Source organism: Botrytis porri, assembly GCF_014898465.1.
Source record: "Botrytis porri strain MUCL 3234 chromosome Unknown BPOR_011, whole genome shotgun sequence".
Taxonomy (NCBI): Eukaryota; Fungi; Ascomycota; class Leotiomycetes; order Helotiales; family Sclerotiniaceae; genus Botrytis; species Botrytis porri.
Genome location: NW_024066085.1, coordinates 743,947 through 762,164, shown reverse-complemented (window position 1 = coordinate 762,164; position 18,218 = coordinate 743,947). Strand labels below are relative to the sequence as shown.

The 18,218-nt window shown below is 43.6% G+C and overlaps 5 protein-coding genes across 5 annotated transcripts; 2 read left to right on the top strand and 3 right to left on the bottom strand.

Moving 5' to 3' along the window:
- Nucleotides 1–108: 108 nt before the first annotated feature.
- On the bottom strand, nucleotides 109–2,906 carry EAF01_008262 (uncharacterized protein). The gene is made up of 3 exons (XM_038916518.1): nucleotides 2,012–2,906; nucleotides 1,015–1,940; nucleotides 109–968 (listed from the first exon to the last, which is right to left on the bottom strand). The coding sequence occupies exons 1-3, from the start codon at nucleotides 2,267–2,269 to the stop codon at nucleotides 602–604; spliced, it is 1,551 nt and encodes a 516-aa protein (XP_038767880.1). The 5' UTR covers nucleotides 2,270–2,906; the 3' UTR covers nucleotides 109–601.
- Nucleotides 2,907–6,503: 3,597 nt separating this feature from the next.
- EAF01_008261 (uncharacterized protein) lies at nucleotides 6,504–7,938 on the bottom strand (the record flags this gene model as incomplete). Its single annotated transcript, XM_038916517.1, has 2 exons — nucleotides 7,697–7,938; nucleotides 6,504–7,645 (listed from the first exon to the last, which is right to left on the bottom strand). Exons 1-2 carry the CDS (start codon nucleotides 7,755–7,757, stop codon nucleotides 6,504–6,506), a joined length of 1,203 nt encoding a protein of 400 aa, XP_038767879.1. The 5' UTR covers nucleotides 7,758–7,938.
- Nucleotides 7,939–8,224: 286 nt separating this feature from the next.
- On the top strand, nucleotides 8,225–8,767 carry EAF01_008260 (uncharacterized protein; the record flags this gene model as incomplete). Its single annotated transcript, XM_038916516.1, has 1 exon — nucleotides 8,225–8,767. One exon carries the CDS (start codon nucleotides 8,225–8,227, stop codon nucleotides 8,765–8,767), a length of 543 nt encoding a protein of 180 aa, XP_038767878.1.
- A 2,068-nt stretch (nucleotides 8,768–10,835) lies between these two features.
- Nucleotides 10,836–12,255, bottom strand: EAF01_008259 (uncharacterized protein; the record flags this gene model as incomplete). The annotated part of the gene is made up of 2 exons (XM_038916515.1): nucleotides 10,836–11,324; nucleotides 12,001–12,255. 2 exons carry the CDS (start codon nucleotides 12,253–12,255, stop codon nucleotides 10,836–10,838), a joined length of 744 nt encoding a protein of 247 aa, XP_038767877.1.
- Nucleotides 12,256–13,522: 1,267 nt separating this feature from the next.
- EAF01_008258 (uncharacterized protein) lies at nucleotides 13,523–18,104 on the top strand. Its single transcript, XM_038916514.1, has 2 exons — nucleotides 13,523–16,987; nucleotides 17,043–18,104. Exons 1-2 carry the CDS (start codon nucleotides 16,494–16,496, stop codon nucleotides 17,692–17,694), a joined length of 1,146 nt encoding a protein of 381 aa, XP_038767876.1. The 5' UTR covers nucleotides 13,523–16,493; the 3' UTR covers nucleotides 17,695–18,104.
- The last annotated feature ends 114 nt before the right edge of the window (nucleotides 18,105–18,218 follow it).

Below are 18,218 nucleotides of genomic sequence, written 5' to 3'. Positions count from 1 at the left end.
TAGGAGCATTTCCTATCTATCATCTACAGAGGGGAAATTTACTACACAAAGTTCATGCATTCTAACACTTGTTCGTATGATAAGTCAAGAATAGCGTCACACGGGTTAATCGGTTATGACAGGCATAGTATGATATTTATCTAGCCCATCTCGCGTGGAAAGCAGGTCCTGTAAAATATATTACAGTAACAAAATATTGCAGCAACTGACAAATTCCCCCCTAGCTTCTGCGACTCCCGATTTTACCATCCACTACGCCGCTCCATATCCTCCAACCATCCGAGATCCCAGGTACTTGATAAAACACCGCCCAAAATAGATCAGACCCAATCCATACTCGATTGTACTTGTGAAAGTCAAGGGTAAATCATTAACGCCAAACTCCATCTATTCAGATCCATCCTTTCCAATTGATCGTACCATTTCATCCGTCATTCATTCATCCGTCCACGCAAATCAGTTTCAGTATGATGTACTCTGATTTCACAATACTGTAGTAAAACTTCAGATTTGGGGAGCCACTATTTAAGGTCATAAAATATAAATGTAAAAGGTCGTTCGTTATGCGAATCGATAAAAATACTATGAATTAGTGAACATATCATGTTGTTGTTGTTTCGGGGACAGTGGGTGCTTGTGCCCGTGTTCTTATTCGGAAAGTAGTTCGGAGTCGACCTGCAAGGCTAGCTCTTCTGCCTTGTTCTTCGACTCCATCTTGATTTGGTTCGGCCTCTTCTTGTTGGGATTGCTCACGTGCGAATTCGCGGAGGGTAGCAATACTCTCTTCGGGGGGAGCATTGCGAAGATGTACAAGATGAGAAACGCGATGACGAGAGCTGGCCTCTCCGTTTTCAGATGTACCGGCTGGGTGTTGGCTAGCTGCTTCTCCTTCACCTGCATCAAGTGGAGGCGGAAGTTCATCATCTGCAGATTGGGCATGGGTTGCTGTAGGTCGGAGATCATGACGACTGTGAAAGTTAGTATGTTTATAAAATATAGAATAAACGAGCTTACCATAATGGACAAGTTCCTGAAACATTCAATAGCCAAGGGTCTATGCAAGCAGGATGATATTTGTGATGACATGGAAGCACTCGAACATCTTCACCAGTAGCGAAGTCGTCTGTACAAATCGAACATTGTAGAAGCTCGGTCTCCTGGGTGGCCGCTGGTGCTTGGTTATCTCCTGACTCGGGATTTGCACCCAAGCCCTTCTCGGAGGTTGCTGCCGCAGCAACCGGCAATTTTGATGGGTCGCTGGCCGTGGCGTCTGTTGTAGAAGTAACAGGAGCATTATGGACACTGCCATTCTCCAATTCGATATCACTACTCCCTGGTTTTCCCGGCTCTGGATCTCCGAATTTCACAATGGGTAGAGTTTCCAACATGGCTCGCGCAAGACCCTTTGCTCGACTTTGCCTTGGTCTTCCTGGAGCGTTCCGTGGCCCATATCTTTCCGGATGCCTGTGAGCGCGAATGGCTCCTGTGGCTATGATTATCAGGAATAGCAAGGTAATAATTCCAGTGATACTGTATAGAATGCTCATGGCAACAGCTGTAGTTGGTGGCGGCCCTCCATTGTTACTAGTTTGCGATGCCGAACCTGTATCTGACGAACTTTGATTGGGTACGAATCTTGCGAGCAAGGAGCCGTTGGAATAATTATTCAAAGTGGCAAGTAAAGCCATTGAATCTGAGGCAGACACCATTGTATAAATTGTGCTATAGGTATAATCGCCGGAAATAGTGCACGCCTGAGAGTATAAGCTGTGTAACAATATGGCTTTCGGCTGCGCATTCCCTGCCATGATAATAGCTTGTGTTGAGTCGATGTTGGAGCTTTCGTTTGGATCACAACTCATATATGCTATATCGGTGATGGATAGATTACTCGCAGTTGACGCATTTGTTTGGACAATGGTTCCATTGATGTTGATTTGCTATGCCATGCCATATTAGTATTCTGCCTCCTATTATCCATGTACAATGTAATCAGGAACACATTTCTTACATTTACAGCAGTCTCACTTTGTCCTATTCCCGCCTGAGCAGTGAGCGGAGCAATATTGTACACATTCCTGACCAAGAGATCACTAGTCCCAGACGTCAAAGACAATTCAAAATCCGGGTTCGTCATGTTAGATGGTAAAGTAGCATTCGAGGGCGAGAAGGACGCGGTGGAAGTTTGACCAGCAACCAAAGCGACGAAGAGTAAGAGGATCGAAAGGCATTTCGCCATGTTCCCTCCCTGATCCGGTAGGAGAGGCATGATTGAGATGATGGAGTTGAGGAAAGGAAGAGAGAATAGAGAGCAAGACCAAAATCCACGGAAAGTCGTAGACTAATAACAATCTCTCAGTCGAATTTCACATATCCATTAATTTTAAGAGGACCAAATACTTTGTAGTTTTGTCGAGGGTGCAATCCCACTACTACTCCTACTAATAAGTTGAAGTGAAACTCTCTTCTTGGCTTGGAGCTGTTTTGGAGAGGGCGATAGTTAAACTGAAATTGGATTAGCGTGGGTTGGATGTCGGCAGAATGGATCTCCGTGCGTTGAAACTGTAGGATGTCTGTCTGTACTTGGTAGTTCGGATGTTGTTGGATGTTGGATCGATCATCGATCACTCTGCGGCGATGAGTAATGATATGGAAGGTATTTTTTTATTCCTTTGTCACAGACACTTTGGTGAGGGGATTGAGAGAAGAGTGGGAGACAAGGAAAGAGAAAAAAAAGAAGTAGGTATGATGATGTGTGGGGGATAACGATAAATTATACTTTGTACTGTAACAGCAATAAGAAATATCAATTACATAGGTACCGGTAGGTCGTCTCAACCTTAACATCCAAGGGAAACGGAAGACGGAAAACGGAAGACGGAAAACGGAAAACTGTAAGAATGCGGAGAAGAAGAGTGAATGGAAGACTGAATACTAATAAGAAAGGTTAGATAAATATATAACTTATACCTAGGTGCCGGTAGTTCTTCAAAATTCCACAGGGTCTTGTTGATGATTACACTACTGTACAGGACAGCCCAGCCCAGCCCACCACGATGCATACTACAACATCTCACAACTACCAATGATAATTGCAATCCTGTTGACAATTGCCACGGATGAAGACTGCCGATGTGATGACCTACTCCGGTAGCCACCATTCATATCAAAGGTTTATCAATGAAATACAAATACATCGTACAAATCATTCTTCTGCGCCCCCCACAGCCTCAATCCATCCTCGTTACATAATCGTTGATATCGTACGAAAGGCCCTCGTGTTGGTCTTGATGTTAAATGGTGGACCAGCCATCTACTTCGTACGGTATGTATCTGTCAAATTCTATCTAGATACCTTTCTTCCTCTTTAGATATAATCATCGTCACATTATATTATCACATCATCATAAACATAGCCATAATACTCCATACTGGGCAGCGTTCCTTACCTTTCCTTTCACTTATCAATGACTAGGGTCGCTTATTACGATGAAACTCAAATTCTCCTTTTTATCTATCCGTATTTTCACTCCAAACACAAAACATTATGCATTAATTGAATAAGCTAATGATTTTGAATAATAATGATAAACAGAAATCATTTCTTTCTCAATCATTATTCATGAAAAGCCCAGCTAAAGCCAAGCTTCTCAGGAAGTTCAAGGCGTGTCGTTTAATTGCTGTATCCAATCATGTCGCTAATTGCCACCCTCTCCTTTGTCTTGGAGGTCTTGGGAAAATTATTAACTATCAATAGTTCTTCTTCAGTTCTTCCCTCAGGACCCAATTCTAGAACACAGCCGTGTGCGACAAACCTTCTTTCTATGTGGCTTTCGCTCAGCCCCTCTTCGCCGTCTAATTGTACGTCAGTCAATCATACATACTTGAAAGAATAACCTCAAGTGGTACTTATGGCACATCAATTCTCGCCTCATCCGAAACTCTTTTTCTCGATTATTCGGGTTCCTCGGAGAGATTTCTTTCTCACCTCTTGTCGGCTACCAAATCACATGAAAGCTTGGTCAAGACTTGGTAAATCAAAGCTCGTGGCTTGGCTTACTTGGTCTACTTGAAATTTGAAATTTGTTCTCAGCCTCGTCGTTGCCAACAGGCTTGGTGTTTTGGCTTTTTTCTCACTTGCGTTTCTTGAATTCCTTGGTTATTTTTTGGCTCGCCGCCTCCCAAACCTTCTAGAGCTCGGCGTTCTTGTCTTGATTGACACATTATGTGCCGCATGCAGCGGCACGAGCCTTTCAAGAAAAGTCGGTCTGGGGTAGCGCAAACTCTATCTCCACGAATCCAGGGGGGCGACATCACGTGTCACAGACATCTTGCCATATCTTGAAGTTTCGAGAGTGTTCCGGTATTGAGGTTGTCTTGCTGTCAATAATTAGCTGCACGTACAAGTTTCTTTCTATTTTTGATTCGCATATCGCTGCTCAGATCTTTTCCGACGATGCCTTATGCGCATAAGGTTAATGTCTCTAGTGAGAGCACACATAGCACGAGATTCCAAGAAAGATCAAATGTCGTATTAATCGGGGTTGTTTCAAAAGAGCGTTTGCCAAACACTATCATGACTCTCGAGTAGGGTTTTCGGGAAAATACTCTTGCATGCTGAATAAAAATGGAGTCGGATGGGTCGTCGTCGCGCATTCGCTTCCGATCGTCAAAACATCGAATATATTCCGATAACCACTCAGATCAAACTCCATCAAACCCACCATACTAGCGAGAGCTCAAAAACGAAAGACCGTAAAGTTCAAACCTCAAGAAACTTAACAACAGTATTTCAGGCGTAAGTGTTTGGGAAGATGATCATGTTTTGCGACGGTGTCATTCGCTATACTTACCTGTTTTTGACATTACTCACTTCTGAACTCACCGACGACAGCGCAACCAAAAAAAAAGTTAGAAGGTCTGAACATCTCGAGGTAGACATTGAATTGAGACCTTGAGATAATGTTCTTGCTTCTTTTTAATTCTGTTTTTGGATATATTTACCCCCAATCCATCTATCATCACCTTCCAAGCTTCCGTTAACCACCCACCCACCATCTAAATCTAAGCTATCTATTAATTTGTTTTTATTGCCTTGATTTTTGGCTACATTCATACATGCATGTCTCACATTGTGGCAGCATACCGAGGGGTATTATCTTCGAGTGCCACAGCTCAAGACGGGCTTCTGAGGGAAGAAGTCGAATTGCACTCCTTAACCACTCTACCAACTGCCCCAAATGGTTCCCGTTTGTATTGACGGTTATATAGTATGCCCTGTCTTTGCGGATTGTGACCGCCCGCGTCTGGTTTCTGCCGAGAAGAATAGAGATCGTGAGATTCACTCAAGGATGCCTCATTTATTAATATTCTATCTTGGGCGGTGAAGGCTTTTGTAATTTGGCTGTTGCTGAATACACGTAATCAAGATTCTTACACAATTCAGTATTACCAGATGGTCTTCGATGCGGCTCAAGCATGAAATGCTAACCTTTGATCATTTATCATGCCTTGTAGGTAATTGGTACTTGCTTGCTATATCGAAGCTCACCAGTGACCAAATTAATGAATCAAAAATACAGAAAGAATGTATTGAAAACGGGTGACACGCGGTAAGTGATTCTTCTTTACCTTGAATCTTCAGTTCTTGTTGTGTCTCGGCGATCGTCATTTCAATATAACAGCGGAAGATGGCCTCACCAGCAGATATCATTTATCTACGAAGGTAGTCCATTGACTTAAGCTAATGGGGAAAAAAAATCTTCTCTCCAAAATCCGAAAACGGGTCTCGAAACATCGCCTTTTTCTCTCTTAAATTGTTCTGGATCATGAAGTAGCAAACAGCTCAAAGGTTCACACTGCGCTGTTTCAAGAGGTTTCCTAGAGTGCATATTCCATAGACTTTTATTTCTATTGCGTTCTTCTCTCTTTCTCCCTGTTGAAGCTCTTCGCTTCCTCTGAATACCTTTTGGGCCCTCTGCTTTATTTTATGTTTGCGCTCTCTGTCTTTCATGCGGATTCCTTTGCGACTTGGGACTGTCTTTATTTTTCTTGATTTATAGATTTAGTCTACAATGTTACAATGTATATCATAATTTCACTAATCACACGATATCAATGTGAGCCTGTACGGCGAAACCACATATTTCGCATCAGTTGTACGACGTTGTTTATTTCATATAACACATCTCGCTGTCCAGGGTGGAGTGGGTGAAATGAGGATTTTTGTGCTTTTATCCAGGGCTAGGGGGACGGGTAATGGAGACTCTTCCGCTCAGAGGGTGGGTGTGAGGAGATGGTTTGGTATCGATATTTTGCGCTGGAATAATATCGCATTGTATGATAGTATATCATTCCAGTAGAGTGTAATCTGGTTTTTGTTCAGGGTAATTAAGAATCATCGACGGGACTTTGTAGGATTTAAGCGATATCACCAATCTCCATGTCCATATTCTTCGTAGCGGATTATTAGACCTAACGATACTATCGCTCACATTCCTAAATCAAGCTTTCCCATTCAAAGCACTGTTCTCATGAAAAACATCCGACTCAATCTCCTCACTATACTTCAAGCCACCCTGTCTTCGCACCTCATCCATAACCCTCATAATCGCCTCACTCTCCCTCCAATCCAACCCCTCACTCTCCTTCTTCCCATCCCTCAAACACCTCCCCACCTCATCCGCCTCCCACGCCATCCCATGTCCCCAATTCCCCCTCTCCGGATCTTGCGGGATCTCACAATCCACCGATTTGACATCTCCCGCCTCATTCGCATTCTTCAAAACCTTATATCTTAACGGTCTATACGCGGGTCCAAAAACTTGGATTTCTCCCTTCGTGCCTTGAATTCTAATCGTCGGAGCTTCATCTCTACTGGCCTCCCCATGCGCATCCGGTTGCGTCGCCACTCTCATTCCCGTGGTCGCAATTCCCATACTTTTATTCTTGGGAAACTGTAAAATAATACTCGTTTGTTCATCCACACCCGTCTTATCGTATTTCTGCACAGCCGCAAGGACAGAGGGTACTTCGCGCTCGGTAGACGGACAGCTCTGACAGTGATACAGAATTTGGAAAACCCATGTGATAGCATAGATACCTAGATCAAGGAGGGCACCACCCGCCAAATCGGGATTCACCATGCGATTTTGGGAAGGAAAAGTAAGACTCCCATCTTCACTTGCCTCTGCAATCGACAGATCTGCAAATAAGCGATGCACCTCTCCGATTTCTTTATTTCGTACCATCTCCCGAATCTGAATGCTCAGCGGGAAATATCGCGTCCAGACCGCTTCCATGAAAAAGAGATTACGCTCTTTGGCTGTCTCGAATAGTTTACGCGCTTGCGAGGAATTGACTGTGAGGGCTTTTTCGCACAGGACGTGTTTGTTGGCGTGTAGTGCTAACATGGCGTTTTGGAAATGATGCGAATGTGGTGTGGCAATGTAGATGACGTCGATGTTGGGATCGGCGACGAGTTCATGGTAGGATCCGTAGGCTTTGATACCCGGGGGCGCGTTGATTTCTTTGAGAAAGGTTTCGGCGCGGGAGGCGGAGGTGGAGGAGGCCGCTGCGATGATGGTGTGTTTGATGTCGTGGACATCACGCGTGGCGGGATTGCAGAGAATGTCTTTGCAGAAAGCTGGGGGTGGTTAGTTTGAGATGCCTTAGAGACTAGGGAGAGGAATGGTACTGGTTGCGATGCCGCCGGTGGCTAGGATGCCCCATTTGACTTCATATGGTTTGGATGGCATGGTGGTGTTTCTGTTTGTATTGATTATGTTCACGTGGCGATGAAGAGGAGAGGTATATAATCATAAACATAAACAAGTAGAGAATGGTTGATGAGTTAAGAATGTAACTGAAATCTGGTGTTAAGAAGCTTAACAAGTAAACAATGAGTAATGACGTACAAGGCAATTCTGGCACGATGCAGGTGTTCATAAGTATCCACTAAGGTTACCCCGCCATCTTATCTTATATCTCATATGTCAACGTTACACCACATCCGCCACCTAGGTATATTACCCCGCTGTGTGCAATATCATCGGAGCTACCATATCAAGAAGTCCGACGGGTCAATACAAACAACATCCGGATTCTAGACAATTGGTGTACACATCCAATTTAACCATTCAACATTGGTAGGTATCACAATCCCACTATCGCTTCTCTATTTTAACTCACAGTTATATCTTACAGCTCTAAGTATCTAATATCAATGCTTACCAATCCTCCCATCTCTCCACTCTTGTTTCTCCAAGCTGGTCTTCCGAAATGTAGAACTAGAGGTCTCTTCCTTGGAATATCTCGTCTTTCTACGAAGGAGCGTGAGTATGGGGTGGCAAAATTGGTTGATAATGGGCGGGGAAACCTGAAGAGGCCGACGAGAAATACATTCGCTAGTGCGGGTAGGAAGGGAGGCAATGTTAACGGGGAGAATTTGAATAAAGGACACGAGTATCATATGAGCGGAGAAGATATCAATACTTCACGAGATTGGGAGAAAGATGAAATAGTCGAATCGTTACCAGAGAAACAATCGTTACAAAAGGCAAAAGAATCTGTGTCCTACCGAAAGACTTCGGAATACGCAAACAAACATCCATCTGGGGAAGTAAAAACAAATAAATCGTTTATAAACACAAACACGCATACCAATGGGTCACCTGCCCCCGAAACCAATTTCACAATCCGCCGTTACGAGATCTTCGGAGATAGCCCCCAAATTCGTAAAGCCGGTTTAGTACGTCGGGTTGGCTGAATCGAAATGGCGCAGGAAATCGACTAGCCTGACTACAGGTCTCTCGATTCTGTATCTTGCCCTTCAGGGGATATCAACATGAGCAATCCTCAAAGTCTAGCTAGTTCTGTAGATCTTTCACAAAATAAGATAGGAAAGAAGGGGAAAAAATAGAAACAGAATTCAGAATGAGAAAATGGTATTAGATGAGTTGGTAGAATAAGGAGCTAATTCGATGAGGATTCTGGAAGAAGTGAAGAAACGAGAGAGAAAGAGAGAGAGATGATTCGATAATAGGGAAGAGACGGAAAGCGTATGGGGTACAGGGGGTACAGGGGGTACGATAGAGGAGTGGGAAGTGAAGACGGAGAGGGTGACACTGATACAGAGGAAGAGGGAAAGGAGGGAATTGAAGAGCACGTTGTAGATGTGGAGATGGCGTTGTTGAAAGGATGTATTGGTCCAGTTGGAAGGAAATGAAGAAATGGGGAATCGGGATTGGGAAGAAAGAACAGAAAGAGGACGGGGAGAGGAACAACACAATGACTTTTCCCTGAACCTTCCTATTTCTTACTTCAACTTAGAGATTTGATCTGAATCCTATAATTCGTATTGAAATTTCATATGTAAATATCAATATTTCCCCTACAGATAACCAATTGCAATAGAAAAGTCAAACTCCCATTAGAGAATCAGAGGACGTGGAAAGAACGTGAGTTTTAAAGGAGATGTAAAAAGGATGTTGAAAAGCAACTACAGAAACCCCGTATACAAAAATACAAAAAAAGATTTACATCAACCCATCAATCAACCCGTCTATCTCAACATCTAACATCCACTATCCAGTATCCACTATCCAATATCCAATATCCAATATCCAATAATACCCTCGAAGTCACAGAGACCCTACCATGTTCCAACGTATGGACCTCTCAATGCCACTCCTACAAAACATAATAACATCGACTAATCCATACATACTTTAATCTAACAGAATACGGTACGATGCTATGGATTACTCTCCCTCAGAACTAGGATTGAACTTTGAGTAGATTTTCACAGAATAGGGGAGATAGATGTATTCGGTTCAGTTCGATTCAGTTGGGTTTAGTTCGATTCGGTTTGGAGGAGGATTGAGAAGTGAGATGTGGTGTGTATGTCACATGTACGTGGATTGATTGATTGATTGATATATTAGGATTAATGATATACAAGTAGCGAGTATATGACGATGCATGGAAATCAAGAAAAGAACAAGAGGTAGATGGTGTCATAGTGAGTAAAATGTTAAAGAGATGAGTATCAATCAAGAAGATTAATCGAGATGGGTACAAGGTGGAAGAATTGATGAGAGAGAGAGAGAGTGAGAGAGAATATGTTTTCCAAATCCAAACTATGTACTATGATAGTAAGCTAGACTATGCTAGCGAGGGAGAGAGAGATGACGAGATGGGTAGTCATCTACGCGTATGTATGTATGTATGATGCCTATTAAACCTAATATTGAAGTTGAGTCAAAATCTACACGAAAGATAATGCAGTAAGAATGAGAAACACCATGAAATAGTGATTTAATCTATACAGAGGAATGCACGAGAAACCAATCTTGTTATTGATGAGAGGTGTTTTTACTTCAGTAGGAGAGGAGATAGATATATTTAATGTATGCGAGATGATTATCGTGCTAGGAATATTCTGAAAGGGGGTTTACACACTGGCGAGTTGTGTAGGAATTTCCTGTGTTAAGCTACTTTGTATGGTTAGATAATCACATATATATATCTGTTGTATTCCTCTTGTGAACGGGCTCCTTGATGCTGGGGGAGAGAGGAGTGTTCGCCTTTTCCCTCGAGTGAACTTGGGAATAAAGTGGGAGGATAGAAATGTATAAAAGAAGAAAAAGAGTTTTGGTACGACAGGTTTGAAATATTGTGCAGTGTACACCTCAATCAATAGAAATATATGTTATGCCCAAGTGAGAGAATGTAACCTTCAATTTTATGCGAAATAAATCGCCTCGCATTCAAAGGGATCTAAAAGGGATGATTCCACAAAAGCTCAATCCAATGCAAATGAGTTACATGCTTTCTCACATTTCCTCCATATCCTCAAAATCATCCATTACTGGATAGTCTCCCACTACAACTCTCTCAGGTCTAACAAAGACACCGAATTTCCCATCACCATCTTTACCCCAATATCTCTTTCCAGCTATACTGCCATCATTTTTTCCGACAGGTTCGTCTAGTTTGACTCCAATCCATTTTCCCGCTCCACCAGGAATTTCTGCAACGTCACCTACATACATCACTTCACCTCTTCTGGAATCATCTTCTCCGACTCTACATCTCTTTCCTACAGAGATACCTTTTGCTTTGATCTCATTATCGTAGACAGCAAGTTTGGCATCAAGAAGAGTGGGAGCATCAGGGTTGAATCGTCCGAGCTTTTCATTCTTTTTCCACGCAAGAACACTGTCGGTGCGTTTCTCGTAGGATTCTACGGGAAGGGTGTATTTTTCGACGGCGGAGACATCGGTATAATTCTCACGGAGACCAGGGGCGCGAGTATCGGTTACCTGGGAAAAGTTGTGTTAGCATATTGAAAAACAGCCAAGCCTAATTAGCAGAAGTATCGCTACATAAATTTGTTGGGAGAACCCGGTGGGAAAGACACAAAATGATACGTGTCCTCCAAAGATGATGGCCAAACTTAACAATGGAGAACAGTAGGTTTGTGCTTGTAAGTATCAGATGCTTGTTAAGTTTTGGAATACAGCACACCGTGACTCAGAATGAGACTAACAATAATGCAATAATATATTATCCACTTGATGGGGCTCAGACTACGGCAAATAGTTCATGGACAACGAACAAAACTTGTCGTGTCCGTGACGAAACACTCCACTCTAAGCAATATGGAACACTTGGCCTAGCTGTAGGGCAGGAAACTAACCCACACAAAGCAACACCCGCGAGTTGAGTAGACTATAAATCAAGATTTATCATCTCAATGACCCAAATATCATGGAATGAACTATTGGGGCAACCCGGTAAACATCGGCATGAACTATCATATGATGCTGAAATGAAAACCTTGTCTAGTATGGATACGATACCGAAGATCAAGTCTCATATCGAGGAGAAAATAACATCCGTGGGATCGAGGTGGACAGGCAGCCTTGCAGAACGATAAGGTCTTAGAGTACCACGACATGTTTCGCGTTACGAAGCTAAAGAAATTTCCGAACTCACGTGAATAACGGCGTGTGGTGCCAGAGGAAAGTTTGTCAGTTGTGTATTCTCTTCATCCAGAGCTTGGATGTCGACGGATTGTTGATTGTTGATCCACAAAGTGAGTTTTTGATCCGAGGAAGGGATACCGGTCACGGGTACAAGTTTTGATTTTAGTTGGCCAATGGACCAAGATGGAGTGATACGACGCTCTGATCCAGAGTTCTCTGATTTAACAATCATGGGGATGTCCCCTGCTGTCTGCATACCACTCATGGTTGTTGAAGGTGGAAGGAATGTAGGGCGTAACGGATGAGGCTTTGATGGATAAAATTTTCCGATGTAAGGCGACCAGGGAAAGAGGTCCGGTTAGACAATGAATAATAAATCTGCGAGGGAGCTCAGGGTTGATGTTAATTGCGAATGGGATGATGCTCCCGTGGGATTTTCTTATCGATAAAGGGCTGGAGGGTATAGATGTATATTTGGAGTGTTCCACAAGATGGTATGGAATCGTATGGACGTTTTGGTTTTGTCTTTGCCTTTTCTATGCCTTATGATTCTTGAAATAGAAATCTATCCCGGTTGACGGATCTCTGCAGTTTGCCAGGCGTGAGATGACCAGGTTGTTGTTACCAGGTTTCTGTTTGAACTTTGAACGCGGGAGGGACAACTGCCGTTTAATCTTGTACGGAGTATAACTACAGTAACGACGTTTAACCAATTGTTAATTATCCGATGAGAGAAGATTCGATGGGGGGGTTCGAAGTCCAATGCAGAGCCCGATGGAGAATCTGAAAGCTGGATTATGGAGACCGATGAGGTGTCAGTGTACTTTTCTTGGTAGAAGCAGGATGATTATGGGTCAAAAAGGAGCGAGTGAAGCGTTCATTTCATGATACATCAAGTTGTTGTTGTCGACCCATAGAAAAACTGGTCTGGTTGCCACACGTGACACAGGCCCAAAGATTCATACAGAACCTTGGAATGGAATAGGAATAATAATTTTAGGTGTCGAGGGTGTCGAGGGTGTCCATGGGTGCGCAGGTGGTGTTATTTCGAATTTCATCAGCCACAGTTCTTTTCTTTAATGCCCCATATTTGAAGTTACAACTTACAAGTGACTGGGCACCTGGGCACCTTACACGCAAGTTCAGATCCACACGAGGACACTGGCATACTGGGTGGTGGTACAGAGCTCTAGTATATGTAACGTGAACAAGCAATAGGGAAGGATCGTTCAACGCATATTGCCGAAAGGTATTGTCAACGTCCATCCTGTATAGAGCAGAGAGTAGCAGCGAGCAGCGAGCAGACCAATGAGACCATACCGTGGCATACACACACCAATTGTAACTACACAGACAGGCACGAGGGAAGCATCTGTTGATTTTGTTCTGTTCATCGATAAGTAAGTACTGGTCTGGTGTACTGGTCTGTTGTACCTGATGTTTTTTCCCACACAGACAAATCAAATCCCATGTCTATCTATCTATTTCTATTTCCATCACACGCATATCACCATTGGTCAATCAAAATCAATGCGATGTGATGGTTTTTTTTTGATTCTTTTTCTTCTCCCTCGAAACTTTTCATTTACCATCATCATCCCTTGAGAAAGAGCGAAATATGATTAAAATTAGAATATGTTTATCACTACGCCTCTATTCTTGAAGCCTCGTCCACAATCCATTTGATCAATTGATAATTACATCTTCCATCCTTTCTACACAGAAGTGAGCACCTTCTTCAAATCCCCCACCCAATGAATCGAAAATGTCAATGCTTTAGAAGTTTCAAAGGGACGTTAACCTTCAGTCGATCGCTGGCTTAACTTCTTACAGTATAGCAGGATGAAGTATCTGTGTCTCTGACCCATTTATGGATCGTGGATTAAGGATTATGGATTGTCTTGTCGCAAGGCTCAAACATGATGGGATGTGTGAAAAATAACAAAAAGAAAAAGGAGGATCAGGAGGAGATCTCTAACAGTTCTTGTCCCAATTGGTTGGCTAACTTTCGCTTGCAGTCTGCTTGTTGGGGTTGTTGACTTGTGGACTTGTATCAATGTCTTCTTCTACACCATTGGACAAAGCTGCAAAAAGAGACGGAACTCCGCATGAATAATCTTAAGCCCTACAATCAATTTGAATGAGAGGTGATCCTCGAACTCCTCTCGGCGCGATTATTCCTGTCAAAATGACTATAGTTAGTGCTATTGTTCTTCTCTGGGATTGCATAGCATACTACACCGCTCAAACAGACATGGGTTTGTACTTTTCTGAGACGAGCTCTTTTCCATAGCCCTGCCCTGTACAGGATACGCCACTCACCGAAGTGCCACGCGACTTGCATCTTTGCATTTTTGAATACCTACCAAACCAAGTTAAGCTACGCAGTAGTTACATACTTTTTGACTTTGGTTTGGTGGTTCGCAAGATCTACCCCCACAATGATCGGACTACTTATGATTCGGGACGAGGGAGCGATAAACACGATAGCTGCATTACTAAGCTTCTCATCTTGGAAGTTCTACACCGACGGCTAGGGAACTCATGATGAGATCATGCTTTCATGGCATAACATCGGCAGCAAACCGAGTTACGCTTAAATCCACCTATACTTGTGCATGAGGCAATTAACATGGCAGTTATGTACTAATTTGACAGCCGCCTTACTCAGGCTTCAATGGATGCAGAATACTCCTTTCCTACAACAATGGCCATTGTAAATGGAAACAAACGGGCACAGCTACATGTCGACGGATATCTGCAGAATATGTATCCTACCTGAGACACCGCAATCAACAATGACAGCACAGCTATACTATTGTTGTCAAGTGTTGCTAGCATGCTAATGCACGCAATTGGGCGAGGGTGCTTGAGGCGCTATTTTCCAAGGCCGTGCGACAGCAATTATCTGGTACTCTCGTCTGATCTGACAAGTTTTCTTCTATTTTTTGAGGCTAAGGCGATAGCTCAAAGCGTGAACTGGGCATTCACCGCCCCCAATCCTCCCCGGATGGGATTATCAGGGCTGAAGGCGAACTGCAGAAAGCTTTGAGTGCCCGCCGTAGAGGCCATTTGAGAGTTGGTCATTTAAGCTTTGGGCTGTGTTCATGGATACCATGTTTCCGAATTTCTGAAAAAAGCTCTACTGACTCAAACCGTCTACACGATTATGGCGCCGTCTCACATGACAACGTCAATTTACACCGCCAGATGTTGGTATCCGAAGGTGTGCTAGACGAAAAGGACTGGTATGTAATTGTGCTCATTGTGATGGCTACCGACAGATACAAACGCAGGATAGAACAACGCAATACACTCCTGTTGATTAGGCATCAAGGGTTTGGAATTTCGATGAGGCATAGCCGACCTAAACGGTCGCGTAAGCTTTATTTTCAGCCACCAACGACCCAAATAAAGGGAAATTTATTCTGTGTGGCTTGATAGTTTTCTTCGGTCTTTTCGGCTTGCTTGCCCCACTGAAGATCGTGGTTCATCGAGGACTTAGAGGCGCTGCAAGCCATGAAGATCATACATTATAATCCTTGAAGCAAAGCTCACCACTACCCTTGCAAACCAGACCGCCAATTCCTTCTTTTCAGACGTCAATCTTGGATCTACAGTGGCTGGCCGATTGAGGCGACGACAAGCAATCCACATCAAAGCATGAGCCTTTTCATTATTGTGGCATTTCAAACCTTCATCCTGATATGAAATTTGGTGAAATGCAGATAAATACAATCAAAGTCAAGTTTGATGACGATTACGCACAGACATGTGTCTAAAACAGCTTTGAGGGGTTGAAGGAGTATAAATCAGTTTCAAGCGCCAGCTCCCAAGTTTCAACTGTTCTTCCACAACTTCAACAATGGAAGCACTAGAATGCAGCTTTTCTAAAAGCATTACTATGCTCATGTTCATGTTCATGCATGAATTCGTGGCCGGCCTTCCCTCCACACTAGCATACCCTGGCTTGGACCCCCCCCCACTAAGGACTCTATTTGCATCGCATGCTTCCGACCGACTGTCCAACATTCAACCTAGTTATTTCCTGTGGGGATCAGTTCGAACAATGCCCTTGTCTTTGGCAAGCTCATTAACAAACTTGACGTATTCTTCCGTTGGCGTTGGCTTCTACTCTTTTCCAATTTCCATCCAATCTACCGCGATTGGCTGCACCAATGATATATCTTTACCAATCAGTTCTATGGCCATCAAATTATAGGCGAGCCACGAATTTTCCTCCACTATGAAGGCCTGAAATAGGATCGTGGTCCTCTCGTTAGAAATAGCCCAAATCGTCTCAAGATAGTTTTTCTCGAACAATCCAAGCTACCACGTCTTAAAGAATCATCTAGTCTGTTTCACGCCACTACATACTCACATCTATCAAAGAGTGCCATCTCCTTTAGCATTTTATCTTTCGACCGACATACTACTCTTTTTGATTATACAGCGTCAATTCTCGATAGAAGCCTCAAATCACCAGTCTTTGTGTCAAATTTGATGATCTACAAATCGAATCTCATCACAGAAACAAACCGTGCACCTCTTCTTCGCAGATCATCCGTCGACCTTGACGGTATCAGGGACTTCACCATCACCGTGGATATCTCCCTCCTCCTCAAGGATCCGGACTCTAATGAGTCCCAGACCACATCACCACCCGACAGAAACCAAACAAGATCTACATCCGTTCAATCATCAATCACACAACCAGAATTACCAAACTACGCTGCTGCCGTTTCTGCAGCCGGCGGAAAAAGAAGTATGGGTGCCCATCCATCAGAATCTCCTGCTAAGAAGCAAAGTAAATGGTCGGCCGACGAAGATGCTCTAATCATTGATCTAAGAGGCAGTGGAATGAAGTGGGAAGATATCTCTAAGAGGCTACCAGGTCGAAGTGCTATTAGTTGTCGGTTACATTATCAAAACTATCTGGAACGTAGGAGTGAATGGGACGAAGAACGAAAGAACAAACTCGCTAGACTCTATGAAAGGTATTACTCTTTCAAGTATCAAGCTCACAATAATGTTGTTAACATGACTATCTAGATTCAAGCAAGAAATGTGGTCAAAAGTGGCTGAAGAAATGGCAGTTCCATGGCGAGCAGCAGAAGCCATGCACTGGCAACTCGGCGAAAACGACATGGCAAGACGTGCTGGTGTTGTTCCTTTCTCTCTCTCAAGCGTAACTCTCGATGCTCCATCTTCTGGTTCGAGAGCTTCGCCTGCGAGGGGTCATTCATATAGTCAATCCACATCCAGCACGATGAATTCAGCATCTGGAGGTTCTCGATACAGTAGACCTGGCACCGCACAAGGAAACCCAAATCCAAGAGGTGTAGGAGCCACTCGTACAATCGCAGCCAGGAGAGAAAGCACCCCTAGATCAGTACCGCCCACAAGCCCGACAGATGGCCTGGCCTTGGCGGCCATTGGAGGCGGTGGTGGCATGATGATGGGTCAGGGTAGAGGAGGATATCTACCTAGTTTGTCAGAAATGACCACAGGTATGAGCCCGTATAGTACGCCTGCTTATGCGATGTCGATGCCCGCGTATTCGAGTGGCTATTCGAGTGGATATCCGAGTCCTGGCCCTGGACCCCTCTTACCGGCTATTGGCATGTTGGGGCAGAGGAACGATGGGAAGAGAAGGGGAAGTCCGGAGGGTGGGACACGGGATAGTATTAGGAGGAGACAATGAGGGTCGTCGTGATGTTTGATGAATGTTTGTTATGTGCAATGGATAGATGGATGGATGGAAACGTGTGTAAATGCGATTGGCGTTGGGGAAAAAGTTAATATCTGTTTCTACACTTTGTTTCTCTTTCTTCTAGGGTAAAGTAGGGTATGGATGGGTAGAGTGAGCATATGGGGATGGACCTTGCATGTTGGAATGGCGCGATGTTTTGAAAACATATCCCTTGGCTTTGTATCAGGGCTTTATGATTTGGAATTTACATTGATTGGGATGGAATGGGGTTGAGATGGGGTAGCGTAGCACGCATTGCTTGCAGGCACGCATGGTGTTCGAAACTATACCTTCTAGATTGTATTATGGTTTTTTGTATCTTAACCCCTTTATAGTCTTCTAATTGCTTTTATGATTTGTGTATCTACTTCGTATGCATGTATTGATGTATCTTACACGAACATGTTTATAGAGTGTCATTTCTTGACATGACCTTCAGGCCCGGTGCGTTAATAGTACAGTGTTCAAGTTCTCAT

Bases quoted from the DNA above. Each gene is read 5' to 3' on its own strand.
- EAF01_008262 (XM_038916518.1), bottom strand. From the start codon at position 2,269: ATGCCTCTCCTACCGGATCAGGGAGGGAACATGGCGAAATGCCTTTCG. The intron at 1,941-2,011 runs GTAAGAAATGTG...GGCATGGCATAG, and splicing joins AAAGTGAGACTGCTGTAAAT to CAAATCAACATCAATGGAAC. The intron at 969-1,014 runs GTAAGCTCGTTT...TAACTTTCACAG, and splicing joins TCAGGAACTTGTCCATTATG to TCGTCATGATCTCCGACCTA.
- EAF01_008258 (XM_038916514.1), top strand. From the start codon at position 16,494: ATGATCTACAAATCGAATCTCATCACAGAAACAAACCGTGCACCTCTT. The intron at 16,988-17,042 runs GTATTACTCTTT...ATGACTATCTAG, and splicing joins CTCGCTAGACTCTATGAAAG to ATTCAAGCAAGAAATGTGGT.